The sequence below is a fragment of the Balaenoptera physalus genome (genome assembly GCF_965194825.1).
Source record: "Balaenoptera physalus genome assembly, chromosome: 2".
Taxonomy (NCBI): domain Eukaryota; kingdom Metazoa; phylum Chordata; class Mammalia; order Artiodactyla; family Balaenopteridae; genus Balaenoptera; species Balaenoptera physalus.
This window is the reverse complement of record NC_138883.1, coordinates 161,051,795-161,079,540: the sequence shown is the minus strand read 5'-3', so window position 1 is coordinate 161,079,540 and position 27,746 is coordinate 161,051,795. Positions and strand designations below refer to the sequence as shown.

The following is a 27,746-nucleotide window of genomic DNA, read 5'->3' as shown; positions in this document are numbered from 1 at the left end:
AGAATTTTAGACTCAACTATTCCACTACTGGCCAGTATTACACTCTTTTTCATTTTCATAGAGAATCAATAAGGAATACTTCAAAAATGTTGGCAAGAATTCAATTATAATCCTATAATTTTAAAGAACACCAGTGTTTTTCATTAGAAAATTAGTTAATATCTCTAACTATGATCATAACATCAATAAAATGGATCATGACCAGGATTTTTAAAAATAAAAAAGAGGAGACAATTTTAGAGTATATAACACAAGTATTATTTAATGAAAATTTTGTTTTAAATAATATATGTATAAGAGTATTCCGTGGTGATGGAAAACACATTTCTTACTTGGAAACCTAGTCTGAAAAGTATGTAAAATGCTTGGACCACCAGATCAAGTCGATGGAGATGTCCATATAAGAGCAACACTTTGATATCAACCCAAGGAGCAGGGTAAATAGGAATGTAGTCCTAATAGTCCTATAAGTGTTTTGAGCAAACAGTATCTTTTTTTTTCAGATTTTATTTATTTAGTTTAATTTGTAAGACATTCACATGGTTTAATATTCAAAAAGCTCAAAAAAGTATGCATTGAGAATCACACCTGATTCCTAGTAACCAACCCCAGGGGCAACAAATGTTATTAATTTCTTATAGGCCTTGTAGCTCTTCTATGCCCATAAAAACAAAATTTTTACCTAAATAGTACATAGTGTTCTGCCTTCTTTCTTTTTTGTTCATTTAACCATATCTCGGAGATCATTCCATATCATACATTAAAACTGCCCCGTTATTCTTTATGGTATTTTACCGATTGGATAAGTCATAATTATTCACTCAGTTCCATGTGGAAGGACATTTAAATTTTTTTCAAACTTTATCACCACAATACTGCAGTAAAGAGTTTTTATTTTACATAAGAAAATATAGCCCTATATGTTATCAAAATATATTTAAGGGAGTTCCCTGGCAGTCCAGTCGTTAGGACTTGGCGCTTTCACTACTGTGGCCTGGGTTCAATCCCTGGTCGGAGGAACTAAGATCCCACAAGCTGCTCAGCACATCCAAAAACAAAATAAATCAAAACATATTTAAATGTTACTATTACTTAAACGGTTTGGTAATGGCACATGAATAGATAAAGAGACAAAAGAAAAAGAATAGAAAGTCCAGAAAGAAGCCCCCAAATATAATAGGAACTAGTTTGTTCATTCGTTTGCTTGTTCAAGGCAAATCCATTTACCCGTCTGAAACACACTGGCCTATTCTGAAGGAGAACAGTCCAACCTTTTAGTTCTGATTAATCCTGGATGAAAACAGTTTACTGCATTTGGTTTTGCTGAAATAAACACAAAGGCCTGAGTTATTAAAAAAAAAAAAAAAAGATTTGCATTGCAAAATTAAGTTCTGTGAAGTAGGATTTCTCCATTTCCCCACCGTTTTCACATTTTCCAAGGGCATATAATTTATAGAGTTGAGCTTTTATTGTGACAAAATATATATAACATAAAATTTACTGCTTTATTTTTAAGTGTACAGTTCAGTACTGTTGAGTATATCCACAATGTTGTACAACCATCACCGTTGTCCATCTCCAGAACTTTTTCATCTTCCCAAAGTGAAATTTTATACCCATTAAATAATAACTCTCCATTCACGCCTCCACCCAGTCCCTGGCAACCAGCAGTCTACTTTCTGTCTATATGAATTTGACTACTCTAGGTACCTCGTGCAAGTACAATATTTGTCCTTCTGCGACTAGCTTATCTGGCTTAGCATAATGTCTTCAAGGTTTATCCATGTAGCATGTGTCAGAATTTCCTTCATTTTTTTAAGGCTGAATCATATTCCATCGTATGTATGTTCCACATCTTGTTTATCTACTCATCTGTTCATGGACAATGGGGTCCACCGTTTGGGTCTTGTCACTAGTGCTGCTATGAACATGACTGTACAAACATATGTCTGAGTTTCTGCTTTCAAATACATGTCCAGAAGTGAAATTGCTGGGTCATATGATAATTCTAATCTTTTTTAGGGTTTTTTTGGCCACGCTGCAGGGCTTGCAGGATCTTAGTTCCCTGACCAGGGACTGAACCCGGGTCCTTGGCAGTGAAAGTGCAGCATCCTAACCACTGGACCGCCAGGGAATTCCCTGATAATTCTATATTTAATTTTGTGAGGAACTGCCATACTGTTTTCCAGAGCAGGTGTACTACCTTACATTTCCACCAGCAATACACAATGGTTCCAATTTCTCCACATCCTCACCAATACTGCTATCTTCTGTTTTTTTGATAATAGCTATCCTAATGTGATGTGACGTGGTATCTCATTGTGGTTTTGATTTGCATTCCCCAATTGATTAGTGATTCTGAGCGTCATTTCACCTGTTCATTGGCTACCTGCATATCTTCTTTGGAGAAATGTCTATTCAAGTCCTTTGTACGTTTTTAAATCTGTTTTTTGTTGTTGCTGCTGGGTTGTGGGAACTAGTATTTTTAAAGGGGGCATTTCAAATCGGGGGGAAGAGATGAATTATTCAATAAGCAATGTGGAGCAACTGGGTAAAATTCTACAAAATTAAAATTTGTTACACTTCTCATATTTGCTTTTTTTAAGGGAAATAAAATATTCAGATAAAAATGTAGACCCTTGTGTACCATAACCAGTCCCTCCACCCACCAAGGCAATGACTAGCATGAATTTAGTGTTTATCTTTCTATTGAAAAATATTATACATATTACATTTGTATAAATAATTTATAATTCTGTTTTTTGTGTTTTATATATTCTACAAATTTTTTTTCCACTTAACATTATATTCTTGTGATTCACAGTCGAATATGGTCCATTCCTTTTTCATCACTGTATAGTATCTCATTGTTTAAATGTTCCACACTTTATTATGCATTCTCCATTTGAAGGTATTTTGGTTGTTTCAAGCTGTTTACTATTGCAAACAGCTTTCTGATGTTTATATTTTTATATTCAGGAAATTTGGAAGGACAAATAGACCAAACAAGGCTGGTGCTGATATTCGTGATGTCATCAAGGACTCAGGCTCCTCTTCTCCTTCATACATGACTCTTGTTATATATGGGGTAAGATAGCTGCTATACCTCTATCCATTTCAACAACTTTTCATTAAGAAGAAGGATGAGGGTAAAAGGCAAAGAGGCAAGCCAACTAAATCTTTACCTGTAAAAAATCTTTCACAGAAGCACTATCCAGCAACTGCCATTGCACTCACAGACCAGAACAGTGACACATGGCTACCTTTAGCTATAGGAGAGTCTAGGAAATTGAGTTCTTAGCTTTTTATAACCTCCATAGAGACAAGGGAGAAGGGAGTTGTATATAGAGACTATCACTCAACATATGTGTTGAGGGACTTCCCTGGTGACGCAGTGGTTAAGAATCCACCTGCCAATGCAGCGGACATGGGTTCGATCCCTGGTCCGGGAAGATCCCACATGCTGCAGAGCAACTAAGCCCGTGAGCCACAGCTACTGAGCCTGTGCTCTAGAGCCCGTGAGCCGTAACTGCTGAGCCTGTGTGCCACAACTACTGAAGCCCGAGAGCCTAGAGCCTGTGCTCCGCAACAAGAGAAGCCACCGCAATGAGAAGCCCGCGCACAGCACAAAGATCCAATGCAGCCAAAAATAAATAATTAAAATAAATAAATAAATTTATATTAAAAAAGTATGTTGAAAGATTTTTTTCCAAATCGGTAGCATGCTTTTAGTTTTATATATATATCTTCTTTCACACCAAAGTTTTCAATTTGGATGTAGTCAAACATATTGTAGACTGAATGTTTATTCTGCCCCAAATAATTCATATTCTGAAACTCTAGTCCCCAGTGTGATGGTTTTTGGAGGTGGGGACTTCAGGACGTAATTAGGTTTTGATTAGTTCATGAACTTGGGGACTCTCATGATGGGATTAGTGCCCTTATAAGAAGATGAAGAGAAAGAGACCTCTCTCTCAATGAGCATTCATCACACTGAGGAAAGGACAGCAAAAAGGCAGCCACCTGCAAGGCAGGGAAGGGGCTCTCACCAAGAACCCCAGGCAGCTAGTGTCCTGATCTTGGATTTCTCAGCCTTCAGAATTGTGAGAAATAAATGTCTGTTGTTTAAGCCACTCAGTCTGTGGTATTTAGTTAATGCAAGCCTAAGCTAAGACAAGTATCCATATGTTCTTTTCACAATTCTATTTTGGGGGGCTTGTTATGTAAACCTTTCCTTAACACTTAATCATAAACAAGACCACTGTGCTGCATGACTTCGGGGGCATCAACTAATATCCATTAAAACACGAATGGTACCCTCTGGTGTTGTGCAATGCAGCAGCTGTTTTATTTTTCTTCTAAGAACTTTTTTTTTATTAATTAATTTTATTTTTGGCTGCGTTGATAAATTTTGATAATTTTGCCCATTGATAAATTTCATTATTCTCCATAAAGGTATTACACATTTTTTGTTCCTAGTACTTTGGAATGTATTGCTGTTGTCAGTATTTTTCTATTACACTTTCTAATTGATTAGTGTTGGTTTAAGGGATCATTATTGATTGACCTTTTGTTCAGCTGAACACTTTCTTCACTGTAATAACTGCTGCTTCCCCTATTTTTTTTTTTTTTTTTTTTTTTTTTTGGCTGCGCCTCACGGCTTGTGGGATCTTAGTTCCCTGACCAGGGACTGAACCTGAGCCTCAGCACTGAGAGTGCCAAGTCCTAACCACTAGACCGCCAGGGCATTCCCTCCCCTAAATTTTCTACGTGGACAAACATATCATCTGCAAATAATGAAAGATTCACTTTTTCTTTCCTGATTCTTATATCTCATTCATATTTTTTTTGTCTTGTTGCATTAGCTAAGAATGTCTTATCGTCTAAGAATTTGTAGTTTTGCTTTTTATTTTTTTTATTTAAAATTTTAAAAAATTTATCGTATTTACTTATTTTTGGCCGTGTTAGGTCTTCGTTGCCGCGTGCAGGCTTTCTCTAGTTGCAGTGAGCAGGGGCTACTCTTCATTGTGGTGCGCAGGCTTCTCATTGCGGTGGCTTCTCTTGTTGCGGAGCACGGGCTCTAGGCGTGCGGGCTTCAGCAGTTGTGGCTCGCGGGCTCCAGAATGCAGGCTCAGTAGCTGTGGCACACGGGCTCGAACCCACGTCCCCTGCATTGGCAGGCGGATTCTTAACCACTGCGCCACCAGGGAAGCCCCTAGTTTTGCTTTTTATATTTAAGTCTTTAATCTATCTGGCCTTGACTTCTGCATTCCAATATTAGAAAACTATAGATTTTGTATATTTATCTCAAATTATTCATCTTATTGAACTCAAATTAATTTTAATAGCATTTTAGCTTATTCAATATTATTTTTCTAGACAATTCTATTATCCAAAAATAAAAATTTTGTCTCTTACTTTCTTATATTTATGCCTCATTTCTTTTTCCTCTTTGGCTGTCTTTCAGAACTATGGCTGGTGTCTTTATCCATTCAGTCTGCCATAATAAAATACCATAGACTGGGTGGCTTAAACAACAGAAATTTATTTCTTACAGTTCTGGAGGCTGAGAAGCCCAAGGTCAAGATGCTGGCTTATAGGTAGGTACTTTCTTTCTATGTCCTCACATAGTGGAGAGAAAGAGTTCTGGTGTCTCCTCCTCTTCGTATAAGGGCACCACCCTATTGGATTTGGGTCCCACCCTTATGACCTCATTTAGCCTTTATCACAGGCCCTATCTCCAAATACAATCACATTGGGGGTTAGGGCTTCAACATATGAATTTTGGGGACACAAACATTCAGTCCATAACAGATGGTATTTCCGAATAACAGCCAAGGTTGGGTTTTTGTATTTTCATTTTCTCTTTTTATTTAGGTTAGATATAAAAAAAAATTTTTTTCCTTGTGATGAGAACTCTTTTTTAAAAAATATTTATTTATTTATATTTATCTTGGCTGTGCCAGGTCTTAGTTGCGGCATGTGGACTCTTAGTTGTGGCATGCATGTGGGATCTAGTTTCCCAGCCAGGGATTGAACTCCAGCGCCTACATTGGGAGCACGGAGTCTTACCCACTGGACCACCACTGAAGTCCCTGTTAGATTTTTTAATGTTTATCTTTCTATATATTTCTGGAATAAAATTTGGCCACTCCAAGTAATAATTATAACTGTGGTGAATTTGTATTGGGTCATCATTCTTAGAGAAGCTAGAACTGTATCTCCCAGATGAATTTTAAAAAATTTTTAAAAATTTTTATTTATTTTATTTTATTTATTTTTGGCTGCATTGGATCTTCGTTGCTGTGCATGGGCTTTCTCTAGTTGCGGTGAATGGGGGCTGCTCTTCCTTGTGAGGCATGGGTTTCTCGTTGGAGTGGCTTCTCTTGTTGTGGAGCACGGGCTCTTGGTGTGCCGGCTTAGTAGTTGTGGCGCATGGGCTTAGTTGCTCTGCGGCATGTGGGATCTTCCCGGACCAGGGATTGAACCCCTGTCCCCTGCATTGGCAGGTGGATTCTTATCCGCTGCACCACCAGGGAAGTCCCCTCCCAGATGAATTTATGTGAGGTTTGGCAGGCAGAAGTGAAGCAGCTCTGAAGGATACCAGGCATGGAGTAGCAGCTTGACACACAGCTTCTCTGGGTCTTAGGTCAGGCATGAGTTCAGCTCCATGGAGACTGGTACCATTTTGTTCTGAAGGTTATATGCACATCACTGAATTTAGAAGCAGTGAGAGATAACATAGGATTCAATTTGTCCTCATTGGTTTCAGTTTGTGCTTAGGGGTCTCAGTTTGCTCTTCAGTCCTTCACACCAGTTCCTGACTATAAGATATGCTGACCTATAGCCATTTTAGCCTCACCTCCAGAAACAGAGGCAAAGTGTTCCAAAGGCCTCTTTATCAGCTCCCACAGTTATGTAAACTCTAATCCCTGTAATTGCTCTCTTATACCGGGCTTCCCTGGTGGCGCAGCGGTTAAGAGTCCGCCTGCCAATGCAGGGGACACGGGTTCGAGCCCTGGTCCAGGAAGATCCCACATGCCACAGAGCAACTAAGCCCGTGAGCCACAACTACTGAGCCTGTGCTCTAGAGCCTGAGAGCCACAACTACTGAGCCCGCGTACCACGACTACTGAAGTCTGCGCACCTAGAGCCCATGCTCTGCAACGAGAGAGGCCACTGCAATGAGAGGCCTGCGCACTGCAACGAAAAGTAGCCCCCCTTGCCACAACTAGAGAAAGCCCGTGCGCAGCAACGAAGACCCAACGCAGCCAAAAAAAAAAAAAAAATCTCTTATACCGTATCAATCATAGTAGTTCTGCTTTCCTAACCAAACTGTAGCTGATACAAAAATAGTCTTCATGGATCCATAACAAACTCCTTTGCATGGCATATATGACCTTCAAGTCGGCCTCAATCAGTGCTTTGACCTTTCATCCAGCGCTTTGACCCACCTTCCCTCATAACTATGTTGCCATCATGTGAACAAACTTGCTGCTAATCACATATGGTGTACTGTTTTAGCTTTTTTTCTTCCAGTTTTACTGAGATATAATTGACATACAGCACTGTATAAGTTTAAGGTGTACAGCATAATGATTTAACATACATCTTGAAATGATTATCACAGGAAGTTTAATAAACAAAAAAGAAAAAGAAGTATTTTTTACCTGTGATGAGAACTCTTAGGATTTACTCTAACAACTTTCGCATATATCATACAGCAGTGTTAATTATATTAATCATGTTGTATATTACATCCCTAGTATTTATTTTATAACTGGAAGTTAGTATCTTTTGACCACCTTCATCCAATTCCTCCTCCCTCCACTTCCCACCTCTGGTAACTGCAAATCTGATCTCTTTTTCTATGAGTTTGTTTTTCTTTTTAAGTATAATTGACCTACAACACTATGTTAGTTCCTGGTGCACAACACAGTGATAACGATATTTCTCTACATTACAAAATGATCACCTGTTTTAGCTTTTCTACCTCTACCTAGAATGACTCTCTCCCCATTCCAGAAGAACCAGCTAAAAAGTTGCTTCCTCTGTGACATCCCCCTCATCTGTCACATAAATTTAATCTTTCTCTTGTTCCCATGGCACTTAAATTTTTTAAATGAAAGTTTTAATTGAAGGATGGATAACATATACAAAGAAAAATAAACAAATCTTAGTTATGCATTTCAGTAGTTACACAAAGTGAACATACCCCTGTACCCCTGTAAGAAGCACCTAACTCAAGAAACAGAACAATACTAGAACCTCAAAGTTCCCTCTTCCCATTTCCAGACACTGTACCTCCAGCCTGAATTTGAACATACGTTGGTTTTGCCTGTTTGAAACTTATGTAGACAAAATCATACAATATGGTCTCTTTTGAATCTAGATTCTTTTTCCTTGTGCCTCTGAGATTCACAGAAGATGCTGAACAGATGTAGTTCATTTGCTCTCATTGCTCTTCAATAGTCCATATTTACCTATTCCACTGTTGATGGTCACTGAGTTGCTTCCAGGTTTGGGCTGTTAGCAAACAGTGCTATTATGAACACTTTTGTAGTTGACTTTTGTTACACATAATACAGTGTTTTTTATATCTTTCAGTTTTAATATTTCTGCATTGTGGTGTAATTATTACATTACATGTCTGTTTCCCACACTAGACTGAGTTCCCTGAAAGGCTTTGTAACTTCAGTGTCAATTACATTACATGAGCCACAGCAGGACTTTTAAAATGTTTGTAAAGGAAGGAGCATCTAAAAGAATCCTTTTTATTTTAATATTTATTCCTTTATGTTTCTTAAAACCCTTAAACGTACTATTTTACCTTTCTTGTGGTCATGTGTAAGAAGTGGACCCATTCTTAATTAAAATATCTGTAGAAATACATGATCAATAATGCTTTATTTACTGCAGTGATCATTTCATAATGTATACAAATATCGAATCATTATGTTGTACACCTGAAACTAATATATTGTTATATGTCAATATATCTCAATTTAAAATAAATGCTTCATATTAGGCACTGTACTGAAAGTACTAAAAGGCATTAGTGTTCCATGAGATATATTTTAGGTAGAATTACAGGATTACGTAATTGGAAGGCACCTTAGGAACTGATTCAATCCATCATATTCATCATTACATTTCAGTAGGAAGTACCACATCTAAACCAGCACAGCTGCAAGAAGGAGCTACTTTTTAAATACCTTTTCCTGAATAACCTCAATTTCTTTTCTCCTTATGCTATTCTCCTTGATTGGAAATTCATAGTATCAGCAAATGGAAATACAACAGAAGTCAATGGCGGAAAAATTCTTATTCATCATAACTTAAAGACCAATGTACTGTAAATTTGCTTATTACATAAGCTTTAATGAACAGTTGCTAAAATGGAGTCCTAGATACGAAATGAATACCCAAGCCCTCTTATAAGTATGCACGACTGACTGGAACTGAAAAGGATATATAATAAAAGAGCAAGGAAAGAGTAGTGGAAGCGGTAGATATTAAACACATAAAATCTCCCTAGTTGGACACTGTTTCTTTCACTCGTGTCCTGGAAAAAGTCCAAGATATAAAGCAAGAGTTTTTTGCACTGACTGACTCCTGGCTCTGTCTACTTACTCCTGTACTTACTGCTACTTGACCTTGGGCAAATGAGTTAATATGGTTCAATTTCCTCATTGACAAACACCCTACAACGTTTTTGGAATACATGTTATGTGCTTGGCAAGTTATCAGGCACTCAGTAAGCCGTAGTTTTTATTACCTGGACGGTAATCTGAAAGCACACGATTTCAAAGTTAGTAAGCATCAGGAGCAAAAAATAAGACCCCAGTTCTCCGACTCCAGTCCAGTCCCACTGGGATACCTCTGAAAGGCACCACTGAGCGTCTATCCCTTTGGCTGGAAGCGGATGTGGTGTTTTGAAGTAGCACAAAGTGCGACGCAGCAGGAAGGCGGGATTTCCGTCGCAACAGCTCCAGCATCTGCGGGACAGAGAAAACGAACCGGAACAGGTGGGAGGAACGCCCGCCGCCAGAGGGAGGTGTCCGGAAGCGCCCGGAGCGGGGACTACATTTCCCACAAGCCCGCGGGGCAGGGAGAGGGGCGGGCGTCGGGGACCTTACCGGACAGGCCTTGCCCGGCAATACCAAGGTAAATGCCGGCACTGCGGCTCCAAGGGAAGAGTAACTTAAGAGTCTGCGCCTAGATTTGGACTAGTCACCCTCCTACCCCATCCCGAACTGACAAAGGGACGTAGCGACTTTGGGATTTCCGGGTCGCAGGACTCCACCCGCAAAACCTATAGCAGTACCCCCGCGTTGGGCCTGGGGGCGCTTCCTAGATGCCTGAGGACGGGGGGGCGATGTGCTAGAAAGGTGAAGGCCCAGGGTACCTCTTTCTAGGGTTGATGATCCCTACAGGTCCCTCGTTCGCCCCTCCCCCACGCCCTGTCGCCCATTAGCTCGGGCTGGAGCTGTACGGAGCCCGGATCCCTAGGGATCGAAGTCGGGGGTGGTGCAAGGGAAGATGCTCTCCCTCCCCTCGCCCAGTCTAAGTAGCAGGCAACCTCCCCTCTCCTTTGGTTGTTGATCGGACGTCCTTGTCTCGGGGCGGCTAAAGCTGTCAAAGACCTGCAAGCCAAGCACTGCTAAGCACCTCCATCCAGCATCCCTAATCCTTTCATCTACCCTTTCGGGTGTTAGGAAGATTGCCGCTGGAGAGGCTAAGTAACTTGCCCTAGGTCGCAGAACTTAAATGGCAGAACTTAAGGTTCGCACCAGGCCTCTCTGGATCTAAAGCTCTTTGCTTAAGTCCCATCACCTTTCTCAAACCTTAACCTAAGAGAGGACAGGCGCTGGGGACCACAGTCCTTTTTTTGCCCAGCGGTGCCCACACGCGCTGCAACCCCGCCTCGGCTGCCCTGGCGCCGACACATCGGTCGGGCCTGTTCAAACAGCGAGCCCGGGGCCCTCCGCTGATCCGTCTCGCTGCTCTTCTTTTCCGCTTTCTCCGGCCCTTTTCCAGGGACAGACAGACGGCGCGCGTCATCGCCAAGGCTGCTGGGCGGGTGGGTGGAGTTTGCTGCGCGGCGACGGTGGCGGTAGCGAGTGGGTCCCCCCAAGACTCTGGGGCGGGGCTGCGGGGAGGGCGCGGACGGACAGACGGACCTCGCCGGGATGGGGGGTGTGGCCGCTCCGCCAGGGTCCTGCGGGTGGGTCAGCGGCACAGCGACCACCAGTGCCCGGGGCCCCTCCGCCTTCTGCTAGAGATGCTCTTCCTCTCGGTGAGTTGTTTTTCTGTCTGGGCGGCCCGGCCTCCACAGCCTAGGTCACGCCCCCGGGAGGAGGAAGGAGCCGGGCCATCTCAGACTGTGTGGCCTGGATAGGGCAGGGCCACGGGGAACTGACCAGCTGCGCTCCGGGTCCTCCTCCCTTTGGGCATGTTGATCCGCGGCTGCGCTCCATGTTCCAGTTTCATGCAGGCTCCTGGGAAAGCTGGTGCTGCTGCTGCTGCCTGATTCCAGCCGACAGACCTTGGGACCGGGGCCGGCGCTGGAGGCTGGAGATGGCGGACACGAGATCCGTGCATGAAACCCGGTTTGAGGCGGCGGTGAAGGTGATCCAGAGTTTGCCGAAAAATGGTACGTGCACTTGGGCCCGGCTGGACAAGCCTTCTGCAGAGGCTTGAGGCCCCAGTTTCTGAATCTCACCTCCTTTAACCTTCTTTCTGCTTCTAGTCTTGCTTATTTAACCTACTTCTTTTTTTGCGTTGAAAAGGCATGTAACTGAAGGGGAGGTGTCGGATGGGAATTAATTGCCTGCTGATCTCTCAAGCCTGAGACAAATATATTATCCAGATTTTAAGCAGTTTATATTGTTGTCGAAAAGAAAAGTCCCTTAATGACTGCGGATTTGGGTGTGTTTTTAAAAAATCTGGGATGGGGATGCCTAGGGCCGCATACTCATAAAGTCTACTTTTTGAAAACTTTTGATATGAAGGGAAAGAAAGGAAAGAGCAACTATATTCATTTGTAAAACGATTTCTCATATTTAAAAAGTACATATATATTTACTACTTAAAAAAAACAAACAAACCTGTTCTATGGTCCTAGTGTTCTCTTTTTCATACTCATGTGGGACCTTTGCAACTTGGGTGAAAAGTCATTGGAGCTGTTCTTTCATATTTAACCTGTCGTTTCTCTGGCTTCTGTCAAGATTTTTCTCTTTATCGTTGGTTTTGAGCAGTTTGATTATGATCTGTCTTGGTATGGTTTTCTTCATATTAATGCTGTTTGGGGTTTTGCAGCGCTTTTTGAATTTGTAATTTTCTGTCTTTGACAAATGTTGGGAAGTTTAAGGCCGTTACTCAAATATTTTTTCGGTGGAGAGGCTTGGAAAGGGGGAATTTGACTTTTCACTTCATATCTTTCTGCAATAAATGTATATTTTTCCACAATAAACGTGTATTTTTTAAATAATACTTTTAACTACTATCATTGTGCCAGAGTGTAAAACTAACTGAATATAACACTAATATATTACTATAGTATTTAATGTCATGTTCCCTATTTTCATTAATTATCATTTGGCTAAGTAATGAATGTTCAATACCATTAACAAACATTCATTAAGTGCAGATACAAAAGGTTTTGAAAACAAATATACACAAAGTAGCTTTCCTTTTGTAATCTCAAACACCAAATTGGAGGAGGACATATGAGGGATTGAAAGAAAAGAGTGAATGAACAAAATGTAGAGAAATAACATAGGAACTTATTTAGGTATTGATTTTTTAAATGTCTGATGAAGAGAGTTTACAGGAAGGCATGATTCTAAGAGTTTTGTTTAAATGGTACCTTCATCCTTCTAAACCACACGTTTTTATATTTTTTGAAAATTGATAGAGCTAGACTTGATGATAGTTTGCTATCTTTGCTGACACCATATATCACTTATTAGGAAACCCATATAAGTGTAAATACAGTTTGTGTTTATATAACATTTAAGAAGGTATTGCCAAGTTAAGAACCTCTGCCAAAGGGCAGCTGGGTGGGGCAATGTTCAGTACTGTACTATTATCTCCTGAAACTAAATAGATAATAATTGAAGCAGAAGTATTGTTATAATTAATCATTAAATAGTTTTACAGTAAAACTTTTTTTTAAAATTTTTATTATTTTTTAAAATTTATTTATTTATTTATGGCTGTGTTGGGTCTTCGTTTCCATGCTAGGGCTTTCTCTAGTTGTGGCAAGCAGGGGCCACTCTTCATCGCGGTGCACGGGCCTCTCACTATCGCAGCCTCTCTTGTTGCGGAGCACAGGCTCCAGACGCGCAGGCTCAGTAATTGTGGCTCACTGGCCCAGTTGCTCTGCAGCATGTGGGATCTTCCTGGACCAGGGCTCGAACCCGTGTCCCCTGCATTGGCAGGCAGATTCTCAACCACTGCACCACCAGGGAAGCCCAGTAAAACTTTTAAGTTGTGTCATCTGTCCTGGATTATTTTGCAAATATTCTTATAGTTTTTTTGTTGCTTGTTGCTTAATCTTTATGTATGGCATAAAGTTATAATGAATCCTATAGCACCCATGTTTGGTATGACCTTGACCTTTAGAAATTTATTTTCCTATATAATGTTTTAAACACATATCAAATGTATTGGGTTGGCCAAAAAGTTTGTTCAGGTTTTTCTGTAAGATGTTGTATGTGAGCACCTTGAGGACAGAGACTATACTTTATCTAGTGTCTTATACACAGAATACATTCAATATATGTTATTAGTTTTTGCTCTAACCTAATGTATATGTTACTCACCTTAACCAATAAACTTTTAAATCTCAGTTGATTAACTTACTGAAGATATTATGAGATGAGGCTTTTGATGTTTTAAATTTAGGTTTGTGTCATTTAAATAGGTAACCTTTTTTTATTTTTTTAATAAATAAATTTATTTATTTATTTATTTATTTTTGGCTGCGTTGGGTCTTTGTTGTTGTGCACAGGCTTTCTCCAGTTGCGGCGAGCGGGGGCTACTCTTCGTTGCGGCACGCAGGCTTATTGCGGTGGCTTCTCTTGTTGCAGAGCATGGGCTCTAGGCTTGCGGGCTTCAGTAGTTGTGGCATGCGGGCTCAGTAGTTGTGGCTCGTGGGCTCTAGAGCACAGGCTCAGTAGTTGTGGCATACGGGCTTAGTTGCTCCGCGGCATGTGGGATCTTCCCAGACCAGGGCTCGAACCCGTGTCCCCTGCATTGGCAGGCGGATTCTTAACTGCTGCACCACCAGGGAAGTCCTAGGTAACCATTTTTAACTATAGTTTCTCCATTTTTTTCCCCTCTGCTATATAAAGACTGTATCATTGAAACACTGTATCTAATGGATACTCCTAAATGAGCATATATTGTGTAGATAATTTATTATTGTGATTTTGGAATTAATTATTCACTCCTGGCCAAACCTGAAACACCAGCTCTCAGCTTGTCTGTGTTGTAATTTTCACAATGTTTATAAACTACTAGCTTTTGATTACTACATGTTATCAGATTATTATGCAATCTATGAAGTTGTTTTTTTTTTTTTTTGTAAATTTATTTATTTATTTTTGGCTGCGTTGGGTCTTTGTTTCTGTGCGAGGGCTTTCTCTAGTTGTGGCAAGCGGGGGCCACTCTTCATCGCGGTGCGCGGGCCTCTCACTGTCGTGGCCTCTCTTGTTGCGGAGCACAGGCTCCAGACGCGCAGGCTCAGTAGTTGTGGCTCATGAGCCTACTTGCTCCGTGGCATGTGGGATCTTCCCAGACCAGGGCTCTAACGTGCGTCCCCTGCATTGGCAGGCAGATTCTCAACCACTGTGCCACCAGGGAAGCCCTATGAAGTTTTAAAAACATCTTTTTACAGTTTTAATTTTTGTTTTCATAATAAATTTTGGAACAAAAGTAATGCACAATAAATGTAAATTTTTAAAAAATGCAAATAAGCAAAAAAGAAACTAGAAGTAATCTATATGCCTATGACAGCGATATCTGTCCTCTTTTAACATTTTGACATGTTTCCTTCTACTCTGCTTTTTAAGTATATAGGTACTTATTTTGTAAAAATGGATTTTGCTGGATATGCTGTTTTAAACTGCTGTTTAACTCTCATTTTATAGTAGATCTTGAAACCTTTCTCATGCTATTTTTTATATTTTTCTACAGTAAAAATTTTAAGGGCGGTAGTTATAAATAATCCCATAATTTATGTATATCATAATTATTTAGCCAGTTAGTTGTTATAAAACATTTATATTCCAATTTTTCTCTCTCATTAAGAGTATTGCAACTTATAGCACTTGTTCAAACAATTTGAAAACTTTAAACATAAAAAACTTTATTGATAAGCTAGAAACATAAGCTAGACTGATTCTCAAGAAATTGGCATGTCCAAAACTACGGAGGTAGGAAGTGAGAAATCTGTTTTATCTTGGATTAATTCTTTTTCTACCACAGTACACACTGGTTGGCTTTAGCCAAAGTTCCTAATCCCCTGAGAAATCGGAAATTTGGCCAAGAGAAGTTGAATTTCTTACTGTTGCAGTTTTATTAAGCAGAGTATACATTTAACTTTCATTTGTGCTAGTCAGTGTGGTTTGTCACAAATTTTTAATAGAAATACCTTATTACAGTTGCATGATACAGTTATTCTATATTTTAATTTATTTGTTTTTTTTAAAATGACATTTGCCAGTTATTTTGGTTACATCTACAACATGTTTATTCATTTATTCTGTTATTTATTGAACTATATTAGGTGTTGTTATTAAAGTGTAAAATCTCAGAGTTTTTTCAAATCAAAGAAATAAACTGAGCCATAACTTTTGTTTCTGTAAAATAAGAATAAATTGTCTGAACTATTAATGAAATATTAAAAAGTCACTGTTAGTAAGCTAAGCATTAGCTCATCAATTGTGTTCTCCAAGTGATCTTACTTAATGTATGTTTCCAATAGGTTCATTCCAGCCAACAAATGAAATGATGCTCAAGTTCTATAGCTTTTATAAGCAGGCAACTGAAGGACCCTGTAAACTATCAAGGCCTGGATTCTGGGATCCTATTGGAAGATATAAATGGTAATTTTATGTAGAGAGCTATGAAATAATTTTGAGTTTAATGACATAATAATCATATGACTGTTACTTATGTGGTTATGGATTATTCTGTGCACAAAGTATTCTAGGTACTGGATACATTTTTATCCTCTATGTGCTCTTTTTTTTTTCTTTAAACAAGGGTTTTTGGTTTTTTTTTATAAATTTCTTTATTTTTGGCTGCGTTGGGTCTTCATTGCTACACGCGGGCTTTCTCTAGTTGCAGTAAGCGGGGGCTACTCTTTGTTGCGGTGCGTGGGCTTCTCATTGCGGTGGCTTCTCTTGTTGTGGAGCATGGGCTCTAGGCACGCGGGCTTCAGTAGTTGTGGCACGCGGGCTCAGTAGTTGTGGCTCGCGGGCTCTAGAGCGCAGGCTCAGTAGTTGTGGCACACGGGCTTAGTTGCTCTACGGCATGTGGGATCTTCCTGGGCCAGGGCTCGAACCTGTGTCCCCTGCATGGGCAGGTGGATTCTTAACCACTGCGCCACCAGGGAAGCTCCCTCTGTGTGCTCTTAACACAATTTCACACAAATAGGAAGGTCTTGGGGAAGAAAAGAAGACAATAAAACCAAAAGAGGTAGATTTATCAAAGATATAAAAGCATTTTCAATTAGTGTTTCCTTTTATGGAGTTTGTTCTTTTTATTATGCCAAGAATAAGTCCCAAACTACATTAAAGAAACAACAGACTCTTCTGCCTCTTTTACCTGCCAAGAAGAAGAGTGACCTCTTGCTTGTCAGGTGACCTTGTTTGCTTTGAGCCATTGAGATAATAAATAACTAGGAGCATGACTCAGGTTCTGCCTTACTTTTTATCTAAGCTGTCACTCCTGTTCCACTGTACCTGAATAGAAATTTCATTTTTAATATATTTAATAGAATCACAAAATACCTCTGCCATGTTTCCAGTTGACTAACATTTGATGTTCTTAAACACTATTGAAGAGGTGACAAATGTCTAACAGGATGTCTGATGTCTAACATGACCATACGTCATGTACGTCAGGAACAGAGTGTGCTAATTGGCAGAGTAAGTCTTTAAGAGCCACGTTTGTTTGTTTGTTTTAAATTTATTTTTATATTTATTTTTGGCTGTGTTGGGTCTTTGTTTCTGTGTGAGGGCTTTCTCTAGTTGCGGCAAGCGGGGGCCACTCTTCATCGTGGTGCGCGGGCCTCTCACTATCGTGGCCTCTCTTGTTGCGGAGCACAGGCTCCAGACGCGCAGGCTCAGTAGTTGTGGCTCACGGGCCCAGTTGCTCCGTGGCATGCGGGATCTTCCCAGACCAGGGCTCGAACCCATGTCCCCTGCATTGGCAGGCAGAGTCTCAACTACTGCGCCACCAGGGAAGCCCCAAGAACCACATGTTTTGATGGCTAAGTTTCTTCACCCTGCATTGGAAGTCCTTAAACTCCTTTGAGGATTTCTTTCTTTTTTTTTTTTTTTAACATCTTTATTGGAGTATAATTACTTTACAATGGTGTGTTAGTTTCTGCTGTATAACAAAGTGAATCAGCTATACATACACATACATCCCCATATCGCCTCCCTCTTGCGTCTCCCTCCCACCCTCCCTATCCCACCCCTCTAGGTGGTCACAAAGCACCGAGCTGATCTCCCTGTGCTATGTGGCTGCTTCCCACTAGCTATTTTACATTTAGTAGTATATATAAGTCCATGCCACTCTCTCACTTCGTCCCAGCTTACCCTTCCCCCTCCCCGTGTCCTCAAGTCCATTCTCTATGTCTGCGTCTTTATTCCTGTCCTGCCCCTAGGTTCTTCAGAACCTTTTTTTTGTTTGTTTTAGATTCCATATATATGTGTTAGTGTTCAGTATTTATTTTTCTCTTTCTGACTTACTGCACTCTGTTTGACAGTCTCTAGGTCCATCCACCTCACTACAAATAACTCAATTTCGTTTCTTTTTATGGCTGAGTAATATTCCATTGTATATATGTGTCACATATTTATCCATTCATCTGTCGATGGACACTTAGGTTGTTTCCGTGTCCTGGCTATTGTAAATAGAACTGCAACGAACATTGTGGTACATGACTCTTTTTGAATTATGGTTTTCTCAGGGTATATGCCCAGTAGTGGGATTGCTGGGTCATATGGTAGTTCTATTTTTAGTTTTTTAAGGAACCTCCATACTGTTCTCCATAGTGGCTGTATCAATTTACATTCCCACCAACAGTGCAAGAGGGTTCCCTTTTCTCCACACCCTCTCCAGCATTTATTGTCTATAGATTTTTTGGTGATGGCCATTCTGACTGGTGTGAGGTGATACCTCATCTTTGAGGATTTCTTAGTCCTGTACTTTCCTCTAAGATCTTTATGACTAGTCATATTAAGTTAAATGTAAGAGCAATATGTTATTTAAGCTGTTTGAAGAAAAGTTATTTATTTACTTAATGATTTTCCTCAGAATTGAACTTTGGTGGAGTTAAACTGCTTCTGGAAAATATCTCTAAAATGAGAGGTTTTCTTTTTAGGCAAAAATTTCAAAGGGCTCTTCTCATTATTTGAGGCTTTAAAATTTTCCTGTCCCTCACATTTTCATTTTTTTTTTAGAAGTAAGAAACCTTTTCCATTTTTCAAGTGTTAGACTCTTATTTTTTTAATATAAATTTATTTATTTATTACTTTTGGCTGCGTAGTCTTCGTTGCTGCCTGCGGGCTTTCTCTAGTTGTGGCGAGCGGGGGCTGCTCCTCATTGCGGTGCGTGGGCTTCTCACTGCAGTGGCTTCTCTTGCTGTGGAACATGCGCTCTAGGCGCGTGGGCTCTAGAACGGAGGCATGGGCTTCCCTGGTGGCACAATGGTTAAGAATCCGCCTGCCCATGCAGGGGACATGGGTTCGAGCCCTGGTCCAGGAAGGTCCCACATGCTGCGGAGCAACTAAGCCCGTGTGCCACAACTACTGAGCCTGCTCTCTAGAGCCCGTGAGCCACAACTACTGAGCGCGCGAGCCACAACTACTGAAGCCCAGGCGCCTAGAGTCCGTGCTCCACAACAAAACAAGCCACTGCAATGAGAAGCCCGCGCACTGCAACGAAGGGTAGCCCCTGGTCGCCACAACTAGAGAAAGCCCACGTGCAGCAACGAAGACCCAATGCAGCCAAAAAATAAAAAAAAAAAAAAATTAACCAAAACTTCTGTTCATTTGAAACATGACTGTGACAGTTCATGTAGAGTTTCTAAAATGTTCATTTTTGTCACTGTTATTTATAATGATATAAAGACTTTTAAAGAGTTCTTAGCAAATAATTATGAACCGTCTACGGTCTCTATAATCTATATAGAGATTATAGAGACTATATAATGTAGTCCCTATAATTTATGGTCTATAGATAGGTTTATACTTCTTAGTTTTAGCTACTATTTAATTTGCCATTTTATTCACTGTGATATTTTTCTTCAAGGTGGTGCATTTAAAGAGATCCTTTGGAAACATTAATATAGCTTTAAGTAAAGCCTGTTTTAAATTAATGATCCTATAGCAATAACTATAAATTGTATTCTGAGCAATTGAAATCAGGTGTCTTTCTGTAGTTATTTGGATATTTTTATTTCTAGGGATGCTTGGAATTCATTGGGTGATATGACCAAAGAGGAAGCCATGATTGCATACGTTGAAGAAATGAAAAAGGTAGGGAAAATAATTCACAATAGAAAATAAAACTACTTAGAGCAGTTTTTTTTTTATTTTTATTTATTAATTTTGGCTGTGCCAGGTCTTAGCTGTGGCCCATGGGATCTTCGTTGAGGCATGTAGGCTCTTTAGTTGTGGCATGAATGTGGGATTTAGTTCCCCGACAAGGGATCGGACCTGGGCCCCCTGCACTGGGAGCACAGAGTCCTACGCATTGGACCACCAGGGAGGTCCCTATTTAGAGCAGCTTTGATTTAGTTTTTTTATCAGGCAAATTAGCTGCTTTGTTTTTAGGAACAAAGAGATTGTAATATGTTAGAATACAGAATCTAGATTACTGAGTTTATCAGGGCTTTATCTGTCTCATTAAAGTTCATCTTAAGGTAAATGTTTTTTTCTTCAGATGTGCCACGTTGTGGGGACATGCTATTTTCTTTTCTTTTCTTTTTTTAAATAAGTTTATTTATTTTATTTTATTTATTTTTGGCTGCCTTGGGTCTTTGTTGCTGCATGCGGGCCTTCTCGAGTTGCGGCGAGCGGCTACTCTTCGTTGTGGTGTGCGGGCTTCTCATTGCAATGGCTTCTCGTCGTGGAGCACAGGCTCTAGGCATGTGGGCTTCAGTAGTTGTGGCACACGGGCTCAGTAGTTGTGGCTTGTGGGCTCTAAAGCGCAGGCTCAGTAGTTGTGGCATACGGGCTTAGGTGCTCCATGGCATGTGGGAATCTTCCCAGACCAGGGCTCGAACCCGTGTCCCCTACATTGGAAGGTGGATTCTTAACCACTGTGCCACCAGGGAAGTCCCATGTTTTCATTTTTTCATCTTTGTTATCTTTCTCTATCGTTGACTTCTGCAGAAAGTATATAGATAGGAATCTTTTCAAATACTGATTTCCCTTACTCAGGAGTGTGGGACTTAACTGGGCTGTCTTGAAAACATTTCTGTTTTGAAACTTTATGAGAAATAGGTAACAAGACTGCTCAACAGTGTTCTCATACAAGTGTTGACTCATAAGTTGAGATGTTTCTATCACTGGATTTATCAGTAACAAGCATTTTTCTGTGAATGCAAAAATCCTTCAGAAGCAGAATAAGACAAGGATGCTTTTAGTTTCTCTGGTAACTAGTAAAGAGGGCATTCTTTATTAACTAGCTCTTCAAGGAGCAAATTAATGAAGAAATCATGGATTTTTAAAGATGATCTTACTGCCTTTTTATAAAGGAACATTTGTATTGATATGTTGGTAATGGATCAGAAGTTGTGAAATCTAGATCTGTATAATAATCTTAAATAATCTTTGAACATAGAGAAAATATGTAAAAAAGGAATATATTTTTTCATGTAGAATAAGATAAATTTTATTGTAATTAGAAAAAGATTTAAATATTTTAAAAATGGTAGAACCGCTAATACATTACAGTTACTGCTTAAAAGCTCTTAATTCAGAGTAATTCAGCAACCTAAGAGAAAAAGAGCTGACTCCCCTCATTACCCAAGGCAATGTTGTGGTGAATTTTAATTATAAAGATTGGTTCAGTATTTGTAGGAATATTTTTTTGCCAGATGCTTTGATAGTATTAACCTCTGTAGTACTTTTTATTTGGTAGATTCAGAGTAATTTGTTTTGTTTTAATGTCTTCTACATTGCTCAAAGTTGTGCACTTTGTTACATTTTCACAGTTTTTATTTGGTGGACTTTGTTTTTCTATAAAAGAGGTCAGAGCTTAGTTCTTTTGGCTGTTAAGTATATCAGTAGCAGAACAAAGGAGTCTTTCAAAAGCAGAGAGAGAACGATAATGTACAGCTTTGGTTTGATAACATTCTTTTTTCTTTAAATATTGTTATAATCTTTCCTCATTCCCTCCATTTTAACTATTTAGTGGTAATTACTTTTAATTGTATTTTGTAGATTGATACAGAAAAGACATGTGTGTATATATATATCCTATTATTTAAAAAAAGAAAGAAAACCAATAATGGTATCATATTAAACATACTGTGCAGCTACTAGCTTTTTGCCTGTAAAAAAAAATTTATAGATATTTTTCCAGTCAGCACACACAGAACTAATCTTAGTCTTTTTAATATCTGCAAAATATTCCATATATAGAAATACTTTATTTTGTCAGTCATCAGTTGATGGCTCTTTATTTGAATACTTTCCCACCTAATTTACCTTGCTCTTTAAACTTGATGATTCTAAATTGGCCCGTAGTTATGAAGGTGTCTGAAAGTGGTTGCCATTTCCTACTTTACTTAACACCCTTTTAAAAACACTACCTTGGTTTTAAAGAACAGACATAATAATTTTACTCTAACCCCACAATTTTCTATTTTATTTTACATTAGTGTCTTTAGTGCTTAATGCACAATCTATAGCTTATTATATAAAATTTTACACGAAGCTTATGTAAAATAGTTTCCAAAATGAGAACGCTTTTAAATCTTTACTTGAAATTTTCCTAGGGTGGTATATGCATCAATATGTAATTAACATAGATACTTTCAGGAGTCTATAAAAGCACTTCAAATCTCAAAGTTATCGGTAAGTAAATTATAAATATATTATTTGGTGCTAGTGTGGATCACATTAATAGTTTGTTTTCACAGGATTTGTTTCTTTTGATTACAGATTCTTGAAACTATGCCAATGACTGAAAAAGTTGAAGAATTGCTACATGTCATTGGTCCGTTTTATGAAATTGTAGAAGACAAAAAGAGTGGCAGAAGTTCTGATTTAACCTCAGGTTGGACTCTTTTACCTAGTTTTTCATTCAGCAGCTGATATATTATGCATGTATTAATATTTATATTATATGTCTAATTTTTTTTTTTACTTTCACATGCCAGTCCAAGTGGAGAAAATCTCTAAATACTTAGAAGGTAGGAATAATGAAATCCATGTAAAACTTTGGTTTAAAATTTATATGCCAAAAGAACTCTGCACAAATTTATATAACTTATGGGCTTTTCACTCAAGAGTTTTCTTTCAAGCAAATACATTGCACAAAGTTCCAAAATATTATAAACCCTAATTTTTTTTTCAGAGTTTAAAAAAATTTTTATTTTATATTGGAGCATAGTTGATTAACAATGTTGTGTTAGTTTCAGTGTACAACGAAGTGATTCAGTTATACATATACATGTATCTCTTCTTTTTCAAATTCTTTTCCCATTTAGGTTATTACAGAATATTGAACAGAGTTCCCTGTGCTATTCAGTAGGTGCTTGTTGGTATAAACCGTAATTTTTGCCCTTAGGTTATTAAAACATGACAGACGGTTCATTTGTATACAAAATTATAACAATTCATGGTTTTATTTTTATGATTCATATTTCATATTTTCTATTTTGCTTTATGAATTATATTAGCTAATTATATTAGCTATTATATTGCTATGGCTGAAATGACTTGCTAGCTAATTTTAAGTGAATATGTTTATAGTATGGTTTAACTCTAGTGTAGCTAGCTAAAACAAGACGTCAGTGAATTCACCTCACTTGGTCTTTTTTTTTAGAGTTCTGTTTTCATGTTCTCAGTAATGAATTGAAAGTCGTATCATTTTACGTACTAGCAGGAGATGAATAATCTGCAGATTTGCTGGTATTAGCCATAAACATTTGCTCTTTAAATTGTTTTAGAAAACAGAGTGAAATGAGCTCGTAGGAGTCATTCTAAATGACAATTATATATGTTTTAAATAAAAATCAGCCTGGCCATCCGTTTTTTTTTCTTGGCATTCCATTCACAAGGCATCTTTTACTAATTGATCGAAACAGTAATCTTCCTGTTCTGTCATAAGGCCTGCAGTTTGTGTCCGCCATAGTAACTGATGGTGACTTTTACTGGGCATAACTCTGTACCACACCCTCTGTATCTGATTTGTCTACCTAGAGGGGTCAAATATTAACAAATAATCTTCTTTATAATTCATACTTATTCAAGTCAGAAAAAAAAAAATGTTTTCTGTTTGTGAAGTGTGTTATTAGGATGCAGAGGGGAATAAATCAGGACCTGCTTTGGTTGTGTCCAGCCTACTGCCAGAGGCAAATGTTGAAACAACTAGCTATAAAAACAAGGAAGAGTGAAAAATGATAATAAAGGCTCAGATCCATAATCCCTTAGCTATAATTTAAGAGTTCAAAAGGCTTGATAAAGCTTTTTTGATAACCCATTTGAGAGCAAAACCTGTCCTAACATGAACAGGAGGAGCAAACCTTGACCTTAAATGACATGAGGCTATTTTAAGTTTTTATCCTATTTTGTACGGCTCTTATATTTTGCTACAAATATCTTAATTTTTTTTTTTTTTTTTTTAGTGAGAGCTGTCTTAGACTCTGTTGAAGGTGTCATATACTATACATTATGTATAGTATATGACCTTTGCAAAATTAGAAAACTCTGGATTTCAAATCATACCTAGATCCAAGAGTTGTAAGGGATGCAGACCTATACCATAATTTATTTAACCTGTACCACTCTAATGGAATTTAGATTGTTTCCTCTTCTGATCTTCAAAAGATGCTGCTGAAAGTAACCATGTACAGATGTCACTTTACATATGTGGAAGTATATCTGTAAGAAATTATATTAGAAATATAATCATTGGATCAAAGGTTGTGGGCGTTTGATGAGTGTTTCCAATTTTGTAAGATATTGCCAAGTTGCAAGACAGTTTGCAATCTTGAGTTTGTTTCTTAAATAAAGAATCTTGTTAAAAGTAGCCATTTAGGCCCAGTAGAACAGATTATCTATGTCACATGGGCTTTTTCAGAATATATATACATAGTAAGTTTTGAAATCAGGAAGTGTAAGCTCTCCAACTTTGTTCTTTTTCAACATTGTTTTGACTATACTTTTTTTTTTCTGGCCATGCCACACGGCTTGCGGGATCTTAGTTCCCTGATCAGGAATCGAACCCATGCCCCCTGCAGTGGAAGTGCAGAGCCCTAACCACTGGACCACCAGGGAATTCCCATTTTTGACTATTCTTGATTCCTTGAATGTCCCTATGAACTTCAGAATCAGCTTGTCAGTTTTTGCAAAAATGGCCAGCTGGAATTTTGTTAGGGATTGCAATGAATCATAGATCACTTTTGGAAGTATTGTCATCTCAACAATATTGTCTTCTAATCCATTTATTTAAATGTTCTTTAATTTCTTTCAATTGCTAGTTATTTTATTCTTTTGCTGCTATTGTAAATTGAATTTTCTAATTTCATTTTTCGATTGTTTGTTGATAGCTTGTAGAAATACAATTAATTTTTCTATATTGATCTTGTATCTTGCAACCTTGCTTGACGATTTATTAGTTCTAATAGTTTTTTTGTAGATTACTTAGGATTTTCTATGTATAAGAGCTTGTCATCTGCAGAGATCGTTTTAATTCTTCCTTGTCAGTCTGGATGCCTTTAATTTATTTTTCTTGCCTGATTGCCCTAACTAGAACTTCCAGTACAGTATTAAATAGAGATGACAAAAGCAGACATCTTTGTCCTTTTTTTTAAAAATTAATTTATTTTATTTTTGGCTGCGTTGGGTCTTCGTTGCTGTGCGCGGGCTTTCTCTAGTTGTGGCAAGCAGGGGCTGCTCTTCATTGAGGTGCACGGGCTTCTTATTGCGGTGGCTTCTCTTGTTGTGGAGCGTGGGCTCTAGGCGCACGGGCTCAGTAGTTGTGGCACACGGGCTTAGTTGCTCTGCTGCATGTGAGATCTTACTGGACCAGGGCTCGAACCCGTGTCCCCTGCACTGGCAGGCAGATTCTTAACCACTGCGCCACCAGGGAAGCCCAGACATCTTTGTCTTTTTCCTTATTTTAGCAACAAAACATTCAGTCTTTTAACATTAAGTATGATTCTAGTGAGTTTTCTTAGATGCCCTTTATCAGATTGAGGAAATTCTCTTGTATTCTCAATTTCTTCAGCGTTATATTCATGAAAGAGTGTTGGATTTTGTCAAGTGCTTTTTCTGCATCCGTTGTGATAATCTTGTGGCTTTTATCCTTTAGTCTATTAATATGGTGTACTACGTTGATTTTTGGATGTTGAGTAGGGCTTATTAGTAATTCTCTGTGCTTTCTGCAACTCTCGTCACAGAGCTGCTGTGATGCTGTCAAGTAGTTTTGCTGCAACCCTCCATTTGATGGGGGTTTTGGGGATTCCCTGATGCTTTGTTTTGTTGAAGGTGTCTGTGGGTGGTGAGTGTTTCTGTTTTTTATTTATTTTTTTGTCAGTTGTTATTATTTTTTTTCTGGTTGTCAGGGAAATTCAGGGAGATTCAAAAGCTATGCTGCCATCATGATTCTCTAAGAGAGAATAGACCATAATGCCCATGATAGAGTTGAATTTTTACTCCTTAATTCTACTAATTAGGGAATATAATAAGAATAAGAATATAGGCCTGACTGTTTAAGATGAATGGAGATTTTATATGTTATTTGGGATGCATGGGAGCCTCCAAAATGGACTTGTGTAATTGAAAATAAAGCCCAGAAGTTTATGGAGGAAGGCCACTGTTTTTGGCCAAGAGCCACTTAGGATGCCTTCAGTATCTCAGAGTTACGGAAATATAATTCCCAATATGACAGAATGGGGTTTACTAACCATCAGCATTGGCATCACATGGGAGCTTTATGGCAATCCAGAATCTTAGATTACCCCAGACTTACTGATTCAGAACCTACCTTTTAACTAGATCTCAGGTGATTCTATCCATGTTAATGTTTGAGACGCTTCCATGTATTTACTCTCAAGGTATGACTTTGGGTGATAGGACAATTTACCTTTTTAAGTGATTAATCACATTTACTAATGCTTTTTTTTTAAAAAGCTTAACTGTAAAGACATAATAATGTAAGTTGTGCACCTGAAGCCCTAAAGGTAATAAAAGGATAAAAAACTTTTTAGTGGCTTCCCTGGTGGCGCAGTGGTTAAGAATCCGCCTGCCAATGCAGGGCATGCAGGTTCAAGCCCTGGTCTGGGAGGATCCCACATGCCGTGGAGCAACTAAGCCCGTGCACTGCAACTACTGAGCCAGCGCTCTAGAGCCTGTGAGCCACAACTACTGAGCCCGCAAGCCACAACTACTGAAGCCCGTGTGCCTAGAGCCCGTGCTCCGCAACAAAGAGAAGCCACCGCAATGAGAAGCCCGCGCACTGCAACGAAGTGTGGCCCCCGCTCGCCACGACTAGAGAAAGCCTGTGCGCAGCAACAAAGACCCAACACAGCCAAAAATAAATAAATAAATAAAGTTATTAAAAAAAAAAAAAAACTGGGCTTCCCTGGTGGCGCACTGGTTAAGAATCCACCTGCCAATGCAGGGGACATGGGTTCGAGCCCTGGTCCGGGAAGATCCCACATGCTGCAGAGCAACTAAGCCCATGCACCACAACTACTGAGCCTGCACTCTAGAGCCCGCGAGCCACAACTACTGAAGCCTGAGTGCCACAATTACTGAAGCACGCGCGCCTAGAGCCTGTGCTCCGCAACGAGAAACCACCGTAATGAGAAGCCCACGCACCTCAACGAAGAGTAGCCACCGCTCGCTGCAACTAGAGAAAGCCCACGCACAGCAACAAAGACCCAACGCAGCCAAAAATAAATAAATAAAATAAATAAATTTAAAAAAAACAAAAACAAAAACTTTTTAATGTAGTCCAACTATAATATTGATAAGATTGCTTTTAGGGCCAAAGCTATTTATGTTTTCAGCATGCTAGCCTATAGCAACTGTCTCTTCATTTACTGTGTATTAAAGATCATTCATCTCTTAACTTTACATTTTGATCGATGTTACCTTAGAAATAATTTATCCACTGCCTTGTTCAGTAAGGATTTAAGATAGCTTTATCATTTTGTTGTGAACTGATAACTGGAGGAATTAATGTAATGTACATATATTTACTGTGAAAGAAAATAATTCTGTTCATTATATGTTAAAATTCTAACTTTATACTTCAAGATT

The 27,746-nt window shown here is 39.0% G+C and overlaps 2 protein-coding genes across 11 annotated transcripts in view; one reads left to right on the top strand and one right to left on the bottom strand.

Annotated features, from left to right (window-relative positions):
• Positions 1–7,287: 7,287 nt before the first annotated feature.
• Positions 7,288–27,746, top strand: part of ACBD5 (acyl-CoA binding domain containing 5) — a gene marked incomplete at its 3' end in the record, with an annotated part of 38,828 nt that continues 18,369 nt past the window's right edge. For 2 of the 10 annotated variants that reach the window (XM_082449748.1, XM_082449750.1), the window contains exons 1-6: positions 11,154–11,299; positions 11,488–11,656; positions 15,995–16,115; positions 19,709–19,781; positions 22,416–22,530; positions 22,634–22,666. In XM_082449748.1, coding sequence (XP_082305874.1) covers positions 11,285–11,299; positions 11,488–11,656; positions 15,995–16,115; positions 19,709–19,781; positions 22,416–22,530; positions 22,634–22,666 — 526 coding nt within the window. In that variant the 5' untranslated portion in view covers positions 11,154–11,284. Of the gene's footprint in view, positions 10,168–11,080; positions 11,300–11,487; positions 11,657–15,994; positions 16,116–19,708; positions 19,782–22,415; positions 22,531–22,633; positions 22,667–27,746 lie in introns of those variants that run through there. The other 8 variants (XM_082449751.1, XM_082449752.1, XM_082449753.1 and 5 more) reach the window with 7 other exon arrangements.
• MASTL (microtubule associated serine/threonine kinase like) overlaps positions 16,125–27,746 on the bottom strand; it is a 75,068-nt gene continuing 63,446 nt past the window's right edge. The window contains exon 13 of the mRNA XM_082449707.1: positions 16,125–16,674. The gene's annotated coding sequence lies outside the window, so the exon portion shown is untranslated. The remainder of the gene's footprint in view (positions 16,675–27,746) is intronic.